This window comes from Ursus americanus, chromosome 12, assembly GCF_024610735.1.
Source record: "Ursus americanus isolate L20-20 chromosome 12, mUrsAme1.1.p, whole genome shotgun sequence".
In the NCBI taxonomy this organism is placed as follows: Eukaryota; Metazoa; Chordata; class Mammalia; order Carnivora; family Ursidae; genus Ursus; species Ursus americanus.
In genome coordinates this window covers 66,371,659-66,383,561 of record NC_142138.1, presented here as the reverse complement: position 1 = coordinate 66,383,561, position 11,903 = coordinate 66,371,659, and the positions used below count along the sequence as shown (strand labels likewise).

At 47.8% G+C, this 11,903-nt stretch overlaps 1 protein-coding gene across 2 annotated transcripts in view; it reads left to right on the top strand.

The window, feature by feature from the left end:
* The window catches only part of ZNF697 (zinc finger protein 697), a 28,661-nt gene extending 17,842 nt beyond the window's left edge, over window positions 1–10,819 (top strand). For both annotated transcript variants that reach the window (XM_045801386.2, XM_045801387.2), the window contains exons 2-3: window positions 4,442–4,722; window positions 6,090–10,819. In XM_045801386.2, the coding sequence (XP_045657342.1) occupies window positions 4,479–4,722; window positions 6,090–7,504 (1,659 nt within the window). In that variant the 5' untranslated portion in view covers window positions 4,442–4,478 and the 3' untranslated portion in view covers window positions 7,505–10,819. The remainder of the gene's footprint in view (window positions 1–4,441; window positions 4,723–6,089) is intronic.
* The last annotated feature ends 1,084 nt before the right edge of the window (window positions 10,820–11,903 follow it).

Here is an 11,903-nt window from a genome sequence, read left to right as displayed (position 1 = left end):
TGCCAATAAACTGTGGTGAAATTCTGATTCTGGCTCTGCTACTGGCTTCACTTCCTCTTCCCCCGCCTCATTCCCTCTCTTCCTTCACTTTGTACCTCCTTCCAGCATACTATCCCATTTACTTCTACTCTGTGGCATTATCTCACATTGATCTGATTAACCTTTCCAGTGGGGTCGAATTTGTCTAGAAGGCACTCGAACATTTTCCTAGTGACTTTAAGGGGTAATGAACATGACTGTTTTTTGAGTTGGGGGCATGGGGTAGGGGGAGGGGACATGAACGTACTGCAAATTCTAGAAGCTAGGATTTGAACAGTCTTGGCAGAGTTGACTGATCCCACTCTGGAGTGACCTGCACCCAAGAGAACGCTGTGGTGGTGAGGGGCCTTTTGGGGTGTTAACAGCTTTGCTGTGCTGGTTGAGAAAACGTGAGAATGTCTATTGAAACGGACAGTGATGCTTCCTTGGATTAACTCTCTCCCGCATGTCATATGACAAGCTAGAAGAGGACTCGAGAACATTCAGACCCCATCTCCTCATTGAACAGAAGCCCAGAGGGGGCAAATACTCAAAGTTGCACAGCTCAGTGGCTGTCCTGGCCAGAAACGTTGCTGCTAGTTCAGTGATTAGCGCTAGATGCAGAATTAATCGGGTCTGCCTGACTGCTCCCACCATTACCTGTTTGGTTTTCTGCCCCCCTTAAACTTCTGTCTCTTCTGTGGGGGTGAGGGGGTCTCCCCTACAGCGGAGTCCGGGTTTATTGAGCACCTTATTCAGCTTGTTTGGACTGAGTACAGGACTTTCTGAGTACAGTATCAACATCTCCAAACCACTATGGAACTGCACCTTCTTCCCTCACCCCAGGCCCCCTTGCTGGTTCTTGTGCCCATGGGGTGGGCTGTTCATTACAGAGCCTTTAGTAGCAAGGCCACGGGAAGCTCCGCGTGTACTTGTCAGAGGCCATTCTTGGTGAATACAGCTGTGACCTTCAATTTAGGGGGGTATGTGTGTGTATATGTAATTTTTTAAATCAAGAAGTTTGCTTAAACTTCATACCATTATAACACCATTTATTGTGTCTCTATTCTATGCCTGCTGCTTTTACAAATCTTATAGGATATAAGCACCAAATCTCATAGGTAGGCAGTACAGTTGTTTTTATCGATGCAGAATCTGAAGATGAACAAGGTTAAGCAACTTGCACAAGGTAAAGTAAGAGCAGAGGAGTGGAGCCTAGGTCAGTGTAGACGCAGATCTGTCACAGCACCCTGCCACCTATTCATCATCCACCCCTGGCCTTGCCCAAGAAAACATGCTGCTAGTTTTTATTTTGAGAATGAATGGGAAAGGAGTTGGAACAACATGTGCTTACAGATCTACTGACTGACACTTCAGTTATACCACAGTGTTTAGATAACGTTTCTGAAAATTAAGTCTTCCATAGATTGAGATAAGCACAACTTCTGTCCTTGTCTTCTTCTTTTTTTTTTTGTAATTTCTAAAAAAATTTATTGAGGTGTCCTTGTCTTCTTCTTGTTTCTAAAATAATTGTAGCTTTTCCTTCAATGTATTTTATCACATTAAAAACAAAGTTGGCTTTTTTGCTGATAAAAAAATATATCTTTATTGTGGAAAAATACAGATGTTCACAAAAAGGAAAAGTGATCCCAAGGAACACATTAGCTTTTGGCTGAGAATGTGGGCACTGGAACTATCCTGCAGGGGTTTGAATCCCTGTTGTGCCACCCACGATTTGTATGACCTTGAGCTAGTCACATCTTCTTTGCCGGTTTCTTCGTCTGTCTCTGAAGTGGAAAATAATACCCTGCATCATTGAGTTGTTTAGATAAAATGGTACAAAACCCTTAGAAGTGACCAAGAGATGTTTGATGAACACCTCAATAATGTTCTGATTTTCCTCTCTGAATCTGTGTATACATGTGTAAATATATATGTGTGTATCTGCATATTATCTAGTATGCATATACTAATAAATAAAATGAGAATTTTTTAAAAACCAGCTAGTTTTCCTCTAACAATATATCATGACTGCCTTTCCTTACTTCTCAATAGTCTTCTCTGTTCCTCAGTAGCTGCCTGGAACCTCATGATGGGATGGTGTGAATGGAACTGAATCCATACTGTGGGTCATGCAGATTTCCAGGTCTGCTCTAACATAGTACACTCTTAAATCTGAGTAGATGTTGCACCATGAATGTGTCCCTCTAGGTGACAGGAACTTCCCACTCTTTGTGGAGCATACCTCATCTTCCCTCTCCTAGTGTGAATGAGGATCTGGTCATGATCCTTTGGGAGTTCAGAACCTTCTGAGTGTGGCAACTGTGAACTTCCATATTCCAGCCCCAACTGGGGAATTCAGCCTCTGCCTCTTTTCCTTCTTCCCCCTTAAATCTATAAAAGCTATGTTTCTTTGTTTAATATCTCTGGTATGAATTATCTCTTGGTTCCTGAGAAAGCACAAATCAGAAAGTACTCTCATTCTGTTTTTGCTGTGCCTGAGGTACTAAGAAGGTGCTGTGTCCTTTTTAAGAGGGATTAGAGGAGAAACCCTAAGCTTCTCTGCTTTCCAGAGTGGACCCCTAACGTTATCCCACCCTTCTGGGTGGAGAATTATAGTCACTTCTGTGCCATTCCAGGCACCATGCCCTGCCATTTTAGTTTTATGAGTTTCTGGTGACATGCTTATTTGATGATTTTATTGATGTAGAATTCTGCTTGTTTGTCTGAGATTAGGTCCCCTGTAAGTGCACCCACCCCTTCTCTGCTTTTAGCTACTAGGCAAACCAGTAGGTCACATGTTTGAAAACCCCTGGCCTTCGGGGTGTGTTATATATGCAGACTCCAGGAGCGTAGTTGTCCACAGAGTCGGAGCTCCAGAGGGCAAAGAGAGTTAGGGGTAGAAGTGATTTGGGGTCCATAGTCTCTTGTGTAATATTCCTCTTAAAAAGTTCATGGCTTTAATGAGATTTTCTCCTAGAGCCTAATCCTGAGTGTTTGGAACCTGTCATTTTAAACTGTATATATTCTAAAACTCAGCTACAACACAGGAAACTGTTGACTGAACAGCCTTGGACATGGCCATTTTCCGATGATGTTTAAGGGACAGGCTTGATTTTTCACTCTAATCTAGGGAGTACATGCTCATCTCTGAGAAAGGGTAGAATATGCTATTTAGGGTGCAGTGAGTCTGCCAAAATTATGGCGGTGCCGGTATGTCTGAGGTATGCTGGAATGGCATCAGGACTTAAAAAGAAAATAATGTGTATTCCATGTTGGAAAGAGAAAGGACATGTGAATTCCACATTTGTAAAGCTCAAAGTATCAATTCCTCTCCACGGTGTTCTCCAAAGCCCATTTTAACATTTCTTTCTGCCATCCTCCCTGGGAGAAAGGTTAAGTGGCATTGTCCTCCTCCACTACTGATGAGGACACTGAGACAAGGAGAGGTGACTTGACTTGCCTTGGGCCCTGGAGTAAGGCTGGCAAGAGTCTGAAGAGCCAGGCCTGCCGTGGTGAAAATCCTCTAGACAGAGGCAGGAAAGGCTCCCAGCCGAGGAAAGCGTCCTGCTCAGCCGCATTCGTGTAAGTCCTGCGTGGGGGCTGCTGAGGCAGGGATCGCTGGACACTTCAAAGTCTTAGTTCCAGATCCTTGACCGATAATCCTCTTTGCTGCCTTGAGCTAAGCCGTAAGAGTGATGGATGGCAGAAGTCGATTATTTTTGGCTCAACTGCTTGGTCTGGCCTTTAAATGTAAACCTGACATCTACAAAGGGTTGAGGACCCTGATGTCATTTTCTTCCTACAGTTCACATGTTGGCCTGTTCTGTAGATGGGGTCACGTTCCTGGTCCCGGCTCCCTACAATGAAAGGATATAATAAGGAAAATATGTAATGAGGTTCTAGAGATGGCTTCTAGCATAGAGGGTCCCTGCATCCTCTTCCACCCCCAGCAGACTGGCTAGAGCTTGAATTCTCTTGACTCACTGTGTGCAGGAAAGCAGCAGGTCCTCACTGGTTTAATCCCCACCTTACTTCTTGCAAATTAGTCTGAGGCTGATGGGGTCCTTCTTTTTGAGCTTTCCATTTTCTCAGCCGAAAAATGGGAAGGATAAAAAGCCACGTTAATAGAAGAATCCACTTCAGAGGTGGAAGGAGAGGACACTGTATCCAATCTGGTGAGACTTGGCATGTGGTCTCAGAAGGAGTTGCCACTGTTCCCACGCCACCCAGACCAGCCTCTTTTGTGCTTGGTTCTGTGCATCTTAAAATGTGAGGTGGAGCAGAGAATTGTCATCTGGGGCTTGGAACTCTACACATTTTCTTGGACTGAGCCACTGGTTTTCACGGAAATCAAAGCCAAATATGGTGAGGGGGTGAGGCCAGACTGACCTGACCTTTATCTGTGTTTTGTCTGGAACAGGGGTCCCCGGTCACCTCCCTTGTGCTGTTCTTCCTGGATGGAACAAGAAAATAAACAGAGTGTGTGTGAAGCCCAGGACTCAGCAGACAAAGGGATGGGCTCTGATTTTGAGAACTCTGAAGACAGGGAACGGGACCCAGAAGAAAGAGGAATGGGCTCTAATCCACAGGATGCAGACAAGAGAGAAGGTCCCCCAGAGCAGGAGCTGGGCTCCAACCCACATGATGAAGCTCTGGGAGGGGACCCAGAGGAGAGGGAACTGGTGTCTGACATCTGCCCAGGTGAGGAAAAGCTGGCATTTCCATGGAAATTGCCCCACTCACTTATTTCTAGCTCCTCTAGGGTTAGAACCAGCCACAGCATTCTTTGAGGGAGAGCCCTCTAGTGGGGACCATTAGGCGGTTTCTGTACAACCTTAAGCCTAAGGAACATCCTTTTCTTCAATTCAGTCTGAGGTGGGCTGTTCTGGTAAACATGCATGAAGAGGGTAACTCACTGGCGCAGCTCTTTACAGTGTACAGAACACTGCTATAAATTAACACTTGCTATAACACAAGAGGGAACACAGCTAATACCAGAACCTACCTCAGTAGGTTGTTGGGGGGAGTTTAGATGTGTTGCTGCATGTGAAGACTTTGCACAGCAAGGAGCTAACAAAGTATCCAGATGTTTGCAGTTACAGTCATCATCATCTTTGCAGATAAGTAAACTCAGCGGTAAGTGACCTGCCTGGGTTTATGTGGCTAATGCCTAAAGTGCTCAAGGCCTTTGCTAAATCCCTGCTATTCCTGACCTGGAAAGAGGAAGTGCTGGCTCCCCCTCCATCCACCTACTTGGTTCCAGCTCTGGGCATTCGTTGCTTTATACTGTTCCGTGTCTGCCTTGGGAACAGAAATGAACCGAAATACCTTACGGTCAAGGCTAATGACGTTACATCCCAGACTTCTGCTGCTCTCCCCTGCAGCGCACACAACACCTAGTCTTTCCTATCTTAGTAACTCTCTGGAGTGCCCTCTGCTTGGATGTAAGCAGCCAGAGACAGACAGGTGTGTGTTCTGGAAGTCTCTAAGCTGGGATCACCAGCTCTAGGTCCTGTGCTCACTCCTCCTGCCTGGCTTAGGTAGTAAAGCCCTTAAGTTGGGGTGTGTTTGGTTTGTTGTTCCACCCCCAACAAGTTATATTTTAAAAATCAGCCCATTACCTGGTTAGGACAGGTGATCTTTTCTTGTGGTTGGCTGGAGTGGCCTTGTCTTTTGAGGCCAGGGCCTTGAAAGGCATTGGGAGCTGTGAGAGTGAGCTAATCTCTTCCGAGATCCCACAGAGTTCCACCTGGCCCATTTCAAGCTGACTGTCAGGCCTTCAGTGGGTGCGGCCTGGGCCCCAGAGACAGTTGCTGGGAGAACTGGCCAGCCAAGGGGGCAAGTGAGTGAGCTTTGCCTGGGTTTCAGAGCACTCTCCTGTAGGCCTTCCTCAGGAAGCACCAGGTGGGAAGGAGGCTGGAATTGTGGGGGCCTTGGAGAGAGAGGTTGAGAGTACCAGGGTGAGGGAATTACTCCGTGGCCCACACCCTTATAGAGACTGGCTTCCTCTGGGTTTACCTTTTGAGCGCCAAGTATAGTCACCCCCACTGCCACCTTCTCTGTTGCAGAGGGGCTGCTGAGTGAGGAAGAAGGGGCTGCTTTCCGCGAAGAAGATTACCAATCTGGTGTAGCTGAGATGGCGATGTTCCCGGGACTGTCAGAGTCCGACAGCATTTCCCGGAGCCCCCGGGAAGAGGAGGAGGAGGAGAGCGCTGGGGAGAACCGGCTCGACGAAGAGGAGCAGCCGCCTCCTCCCATGCTTCCCTGGAGGCGACACCTCTCCCTCGGGAGTCGGCACCGGAGCGACAAGCCTGCCCACCGCCGCTTCCGCCGGCTCCATCACCCCATGGCCATGGACCTCGGGGAGCTCGATAGCCTGATGGCCAGCATCATGGACGCGCCCACCATCTGCCCCGACTGCGGGGAGAGCTTCAGCCCGGGCGCCGCCTTTCTGCAGCACCAACGCATCCACCGCCTGGCGGAGGCCGCGGCTGCCGCCAGCCTAGAGCCCTTCGGCTTCGCCGGCGAGTGCGGCGCGGTGGTGGGGATGGTGGACGTGGGCGTGGGCGTGGCGGGGGGCTTCGGGGCGGGGCCCGCGCTGGCCCGGCCCCCGCGCGAGAAGCCCTTCCGCTGCGGGGAGTGCGGCAAGGGCTTCAGCCGCAACACCTACCTGACCAACCACCTGCGCCTGCACACTGGCGAGCGGCCCAACCTGTGCGCCGACTGCGGCAAGAGCTTCAGCTGGCGCGCCGACCTGCTCAAGCACCGGCGCCTGCACACGGGCGAGAAGCCCTACCCATGCCCCGAGTGCGGCGAGGCCTTCAGCCTCAGCTCGCACCTGCTGAGCCACCGGCGCGCACATGCGGCCGCCAGCGGCGCGGGGGCGGCGGCGCTGCGGCCCTTCGCCTGCGGCGAGTGCGGCAAGGGCTTCGTGCGCCGCTCGCACCTGGCCAACCACCAGCGCATCCACACGGGCGAGAAGCCGCACGGCTGCGGCGAGTGCGGCAAGCGCTTCAGCTGGCGCTCGGACCTGGTGAAGCACCAGCGCGTGCACACGGGCGAGAAGCCCTACATGTGCTCCGAGTGTGGCGAGACCTTTAGCGTCAGCTCGCACCTATTCACGCACAAGCGCACGCACTCGGGCGAGCGGCCCTACGTGTGCCGCGAGTGCGGCAAGGGTTTCGGGCGCAACTCGCACCTGGTGAACCACCTGCGCGTGCACACGGGCGAGAAGCCCTTCCGCTGCGGCCAGTGTGAGAAGCGCTTCAGCGACTTCTCGACGCTCACGCAGCACCAGCGCACGCACACGGGAGAGAAGCCCTACACGTGCATCGAGTGCGGCAAGAGCTTCATCCAGAGCTCGCACCTGATCCGCCACCGCCGCATCCACACCGGCAACAAGCCGCACAAGTGCTCGGGCTGTGGCAAGGGCTTCCGCTACAAAACGCACCTCGCACAGCACCAGAAGCTGCACCTGTGCTAGGGCTGGGCCGCGGGGAGGCTGCCCTTGGGGAGCATGTGGGGAGTAGACGTTCTGGGACTAGACCGTGTAGAAAGAAATGGGAAGGGGTGGGAGGGGCCATCTGAGAGTGACCGGGAAGTTTTTTGGTGTTAGGGGGTCTTGAAGGGGAGGGTTGAGTCAGCATTCTTTTGGGGTGTTGTATTTTGCCTGCCTCCTCTCCAAAGAGGACATATTTGGGAGATGTGCTTGAGCAATGACTTCTTCAGATGCACACAGTAGGGGGTGAAGAGCACGGAGGAGCAGGCACTTTGAGGACCTTGAAGAAGGGGAGTTAGGTGGGTAGGGGAGTGAACAGGATGGCAGGCAATAGAGTAGGTGGGGCTGTGAGGGCCTGTGGGAATCAGGAGAGGGTGTGGTTAGAGAGGGTTATGAAGTAAAAGGCGGGTATGAATAATTCTATCCTGGTCTCACCGGGTGGTAAGCCACTGTTTGCCCTGTCCCCCCCCATCAGCTGTAGTCTCATGAATAGTAGAGGAACCTTGTCGATCCTATAGGAGAGGATATTTTGTATATTCTTCCCTTCCTTTCTCTGAGCCACAGTTAGCTGCTATTTTGAGGCATCCAGGGGAAACTGGGCAGGAAAGTTTACACACACTGATTTCAAGGGCAAAATTGAGGTTGGAAATTCGTTCATACCTGGCTTTAAGATCACCTGGGAAATCTTGGTCCTGCCCCTGGTTCTTTGCTACTTCCTTTTAAGTAGTCTAACTTCATGCTGGGTCAAGGTGGTCCCTGTGGACGTCAGGTGTTGTTAGGTGTGTGCCAAGCCCAGTATTTCAGGTTTCACTTGTGATCTTCTAAGTGCAGGGAAATGAAACAATCCCAGTTATGTGTGACTTTCCCTTTCCCAGGTCATCATGATGCTTGTTTGAAGTGACTCTCAGATCAGCAACAGTTGCGCCAGTGACCTACTACAAAAGTCATCTAGCTCGGAGTTTTGCTAGTCTTACGTGAGAAATCCAGGAGAGCAAATGTTCACACCTTGGGGTACAAGGCTTCTTTGTCTCATTTGCCTTCACTCTGTATCCAGTGCCCCCCTCCCCCTTGGTAGTAATGGGGGGGAGAATTGAACAGCCACCTCCATCCATATTGATATGGGCTTTTGGTCTGAATAGAAATACCTTATCTACACAGGGAGGCACAGTAGAAAGCTCAAGGCTTTACACAGGGAAGGCACAAGCAGGGAGAGGTGTAAGTGCAAAATTGCCAAATAGCACAAGCAATGAATGTTTTCTGGTTATATAAATGCCAAAATAGCACTTTTATATTTGTAAAGTGCTTTATGCTTTTTAATGATTGTTAGTTGTTTCTCACATCTTTGTGAGGTAGATCAGTATTATGACCCCTGTGGTAGGGAAGACCTGGGGACGGGAGTACAGCAGGCTGTTCAGAAGAGAGGCTGATGACCTGGTGGATAGGTACGGTCTGACCTTCTGTGTTCTCCAGCTTAGCTGCTAGAAAGATTTACCTGTCATGATTTATATAATAAAATAAAGACACTGAAAATTCTTATGCTTTGTGGAAAACTTAAGGCTAGTCTAAAAGGGCCAAAGATGTCCTTGTTGACAAAGCTGGTCTTTGTCACGTAATTAGGGTGTCTTAGGTTTGCTCTGTTTCTAGTAGGGGGCTGTAGTTAGAGGATTCTTGTACAGACTTCGGTTACCTATGCTGAAAATCCCTCCCCTAGGTTAGCCTTTAGAAGTTAGAATTGTGGAAAGCAGTCCTGTTTTCTTCACCAGTGGTTGTTAGTTGCTCTCTGCTTTTCATGGGAGCATTTTCACAAACTGTTGAACACACTTGAAAAGAAGAAAAACTGCAAGATTGTTTTGACAGTTTTAGTAAACTTTCTGTGGATGCTGGTAATTTATACTTGATCAGTTGTGTTTTAGCAAAGAACCTCTTTGGGGACTGTAAGGAAGCATGTTTTTGTCCTTATAAAAACACCTTCTAAAAAAAAATCCTGAGAATTCTGGGCTTGTATAATGCCTGTTGATCTTGCCCTCTTAATCAGTTTATTGTTCTTTACAAATGCAAATAGATTTTCAAAACATAGATAATTTTGCAAGACACTAATTATTTTCTTTTAGTTGAGTAATATGAGCAAAGTAAATGTCCCTTATTTATTCTGACTCTTTACTCTGAATACTAAGTGTATAGGACTCCTTTGAAAATCATATAGCCAGTTTGTAGGTAATCTTATTCCTTTGTGTGTTTTTTTATGCACATCTACCTCTCCCAGCCGTTTTAAGTTTTCTCAAGTCTGTGCCTATGAAATCTCATGCAACTTTTGATTATTCATGGATTGATTATCCACTTTATGGGTTATTTGGCCTTTTGCTGCCATTGTACTCTGTACAGTCTCGTCTGCATCAGCTATGTTACGTATGGACAGCTTTCAAGAAAGAGTTCAACAGGGAAAGGAGATTGAAGCTAGTATAAAATAATTTGGTGGCGGTGGAAGTCTTTGGATTTCATTGACCTCTCTTGTTTGAAGTACCATGGATAAGAGAGTCAGCTAGCACTTCAGTAACCCTTTGATGAGCAAATCCCTCAGCAGAAAACAGCCCAGCCACCAACACCCCCACTCTCATGGTGCATTTAAAATGTGATTCCATTTTTCTTACAATTCTTCAGGGAACATAGCTGCATTAAGTGAATTTAGGTGCAGTCAGGAGGTTGTTTCTTGTATCTAGTTCATGAATAATAGTTTTTCTTCAGCAAACCCTGTTAACTGTGGTTGACCCTTAAAAATGATAATTTGAAGATTCCTTCCATCAACTTGTTCATGGTGGTGGAGGCAAGTGTATCATTTGTTTCCCGGGGAGTTTGGTCAAGTGCGGGCTGCTCTTTCCTTAGCAAAAGCTGGAGCAGTTTCGGTAGGTTAAATGGCTTGATTCAGTCTTGAGCTCTGAGTTGGAAAGAGAAGATGAGAAGTTAACCCCTTGAGCCATGTGGTTTCTTCAGGATCAAGAGGCTGTACATATGTGAAAAAGTACAGATGAAGAACCTGTGTTCATAGACAATCTGAACTGTTTCCGAAGTATGTGCACATTTTCCTTCACTGTAATGTTATTTTTACCGCTGTTTGTTAAAATAGTGAATAATTTAATGATCCTAAAAGTAACAGGATTTGTGTGAGTGTGTGCTTGTATATGTGAGAATTGCCTTATTTTCAGGTTGTTTTATTTAATGATGGTTCCTTGGACAGCGTTCTGGTGTTCAGCAACCAATATGGAATATTTGTCATTAAACCCATATCAGTCTTTTTCCATGTCATTCTTTCTTCTTTGTCATCCATTAAATATCACTGAAATCAGTATATGGAAGCTGTTGTCTGGTAGCACAGGGGTCAGCAAACTACGGAATCTAGCCTGCCTGTCTTTGCAAGTAAAATGTTTTGGATGGCCGTCCTCTCCGTACCACCGTGCTTACATCTTGTCTGTGGGTGGTTTTGCTCTACCACAGCAAGGCTGAGTCTTTGTGGCAGGCTACATAGCCCACCATCCTAAAATGTTACCTCTCTGGATCTTTACATGCAAAGGTCGCTGACTCCTGTGTTCGAGTGTTCAGGTAGATCCTAGAGCATCCTGGAACTGGCTCTTGTCTATGTACTCCGCCCATTTTAACCAGTAATTGAGGGGGGCGCTTCTGTACTCTTGTGGCTTTAGGATGTTGGGAAATGTGTTAATGCTCTGCCGCTGGTATCAATTTCTTCATTGCTTGTAGGAACCAATCTGTGGGGCACTGACAGCAGGCGGCGGGGAAAGTCGATATGGGGAAGGGAGGCAGTCTTAGGTTTCACCTCTAATCTGTTAAAAAAATGTATTCCTGGATCACATCACAAAGTATTTTTTTTTCCCTCAGCTCTCAGAAATGGAACTTAATGGCTACTGATAATACCCAATGGGACTTAGCAACTAGACTGGCCTTTTTCTTAAAATATTTTTTTAGCTGGTCTGTGCCCAATCTCAGGGAAACGACGAGACAGCAGTTTGTAAGGAAGGGATTCACAAGAAACAGAAAAGACAAAGTGTGAAAAGCACTTTATTTTCTTGTAATGATCACAACCACCTCCTCGTGTGAATGTCTGCCAGCCCTTTCCTGACTGTCAGGGCCAGTGAATGCTGGGTCCTGGTCGTGGAAGGAGGCACTCAGTTCTGGGACTGCAACATTCCTCCCTAAGCCTGACTATTCAGGTTTGAAGCAACCACCAGTCTAGCTCCTGGTCCCTAGGAAAACTACTAAACCGAGTATTTGAAGTATTTGTTCGGTGCTCTGTGGGGACATAGCAGTGAACCTGGACTTCTGGGCTTTGCCACGAAGGGATGCTGACCCTGAACTTGCTGTTAGAGCAGGGCTC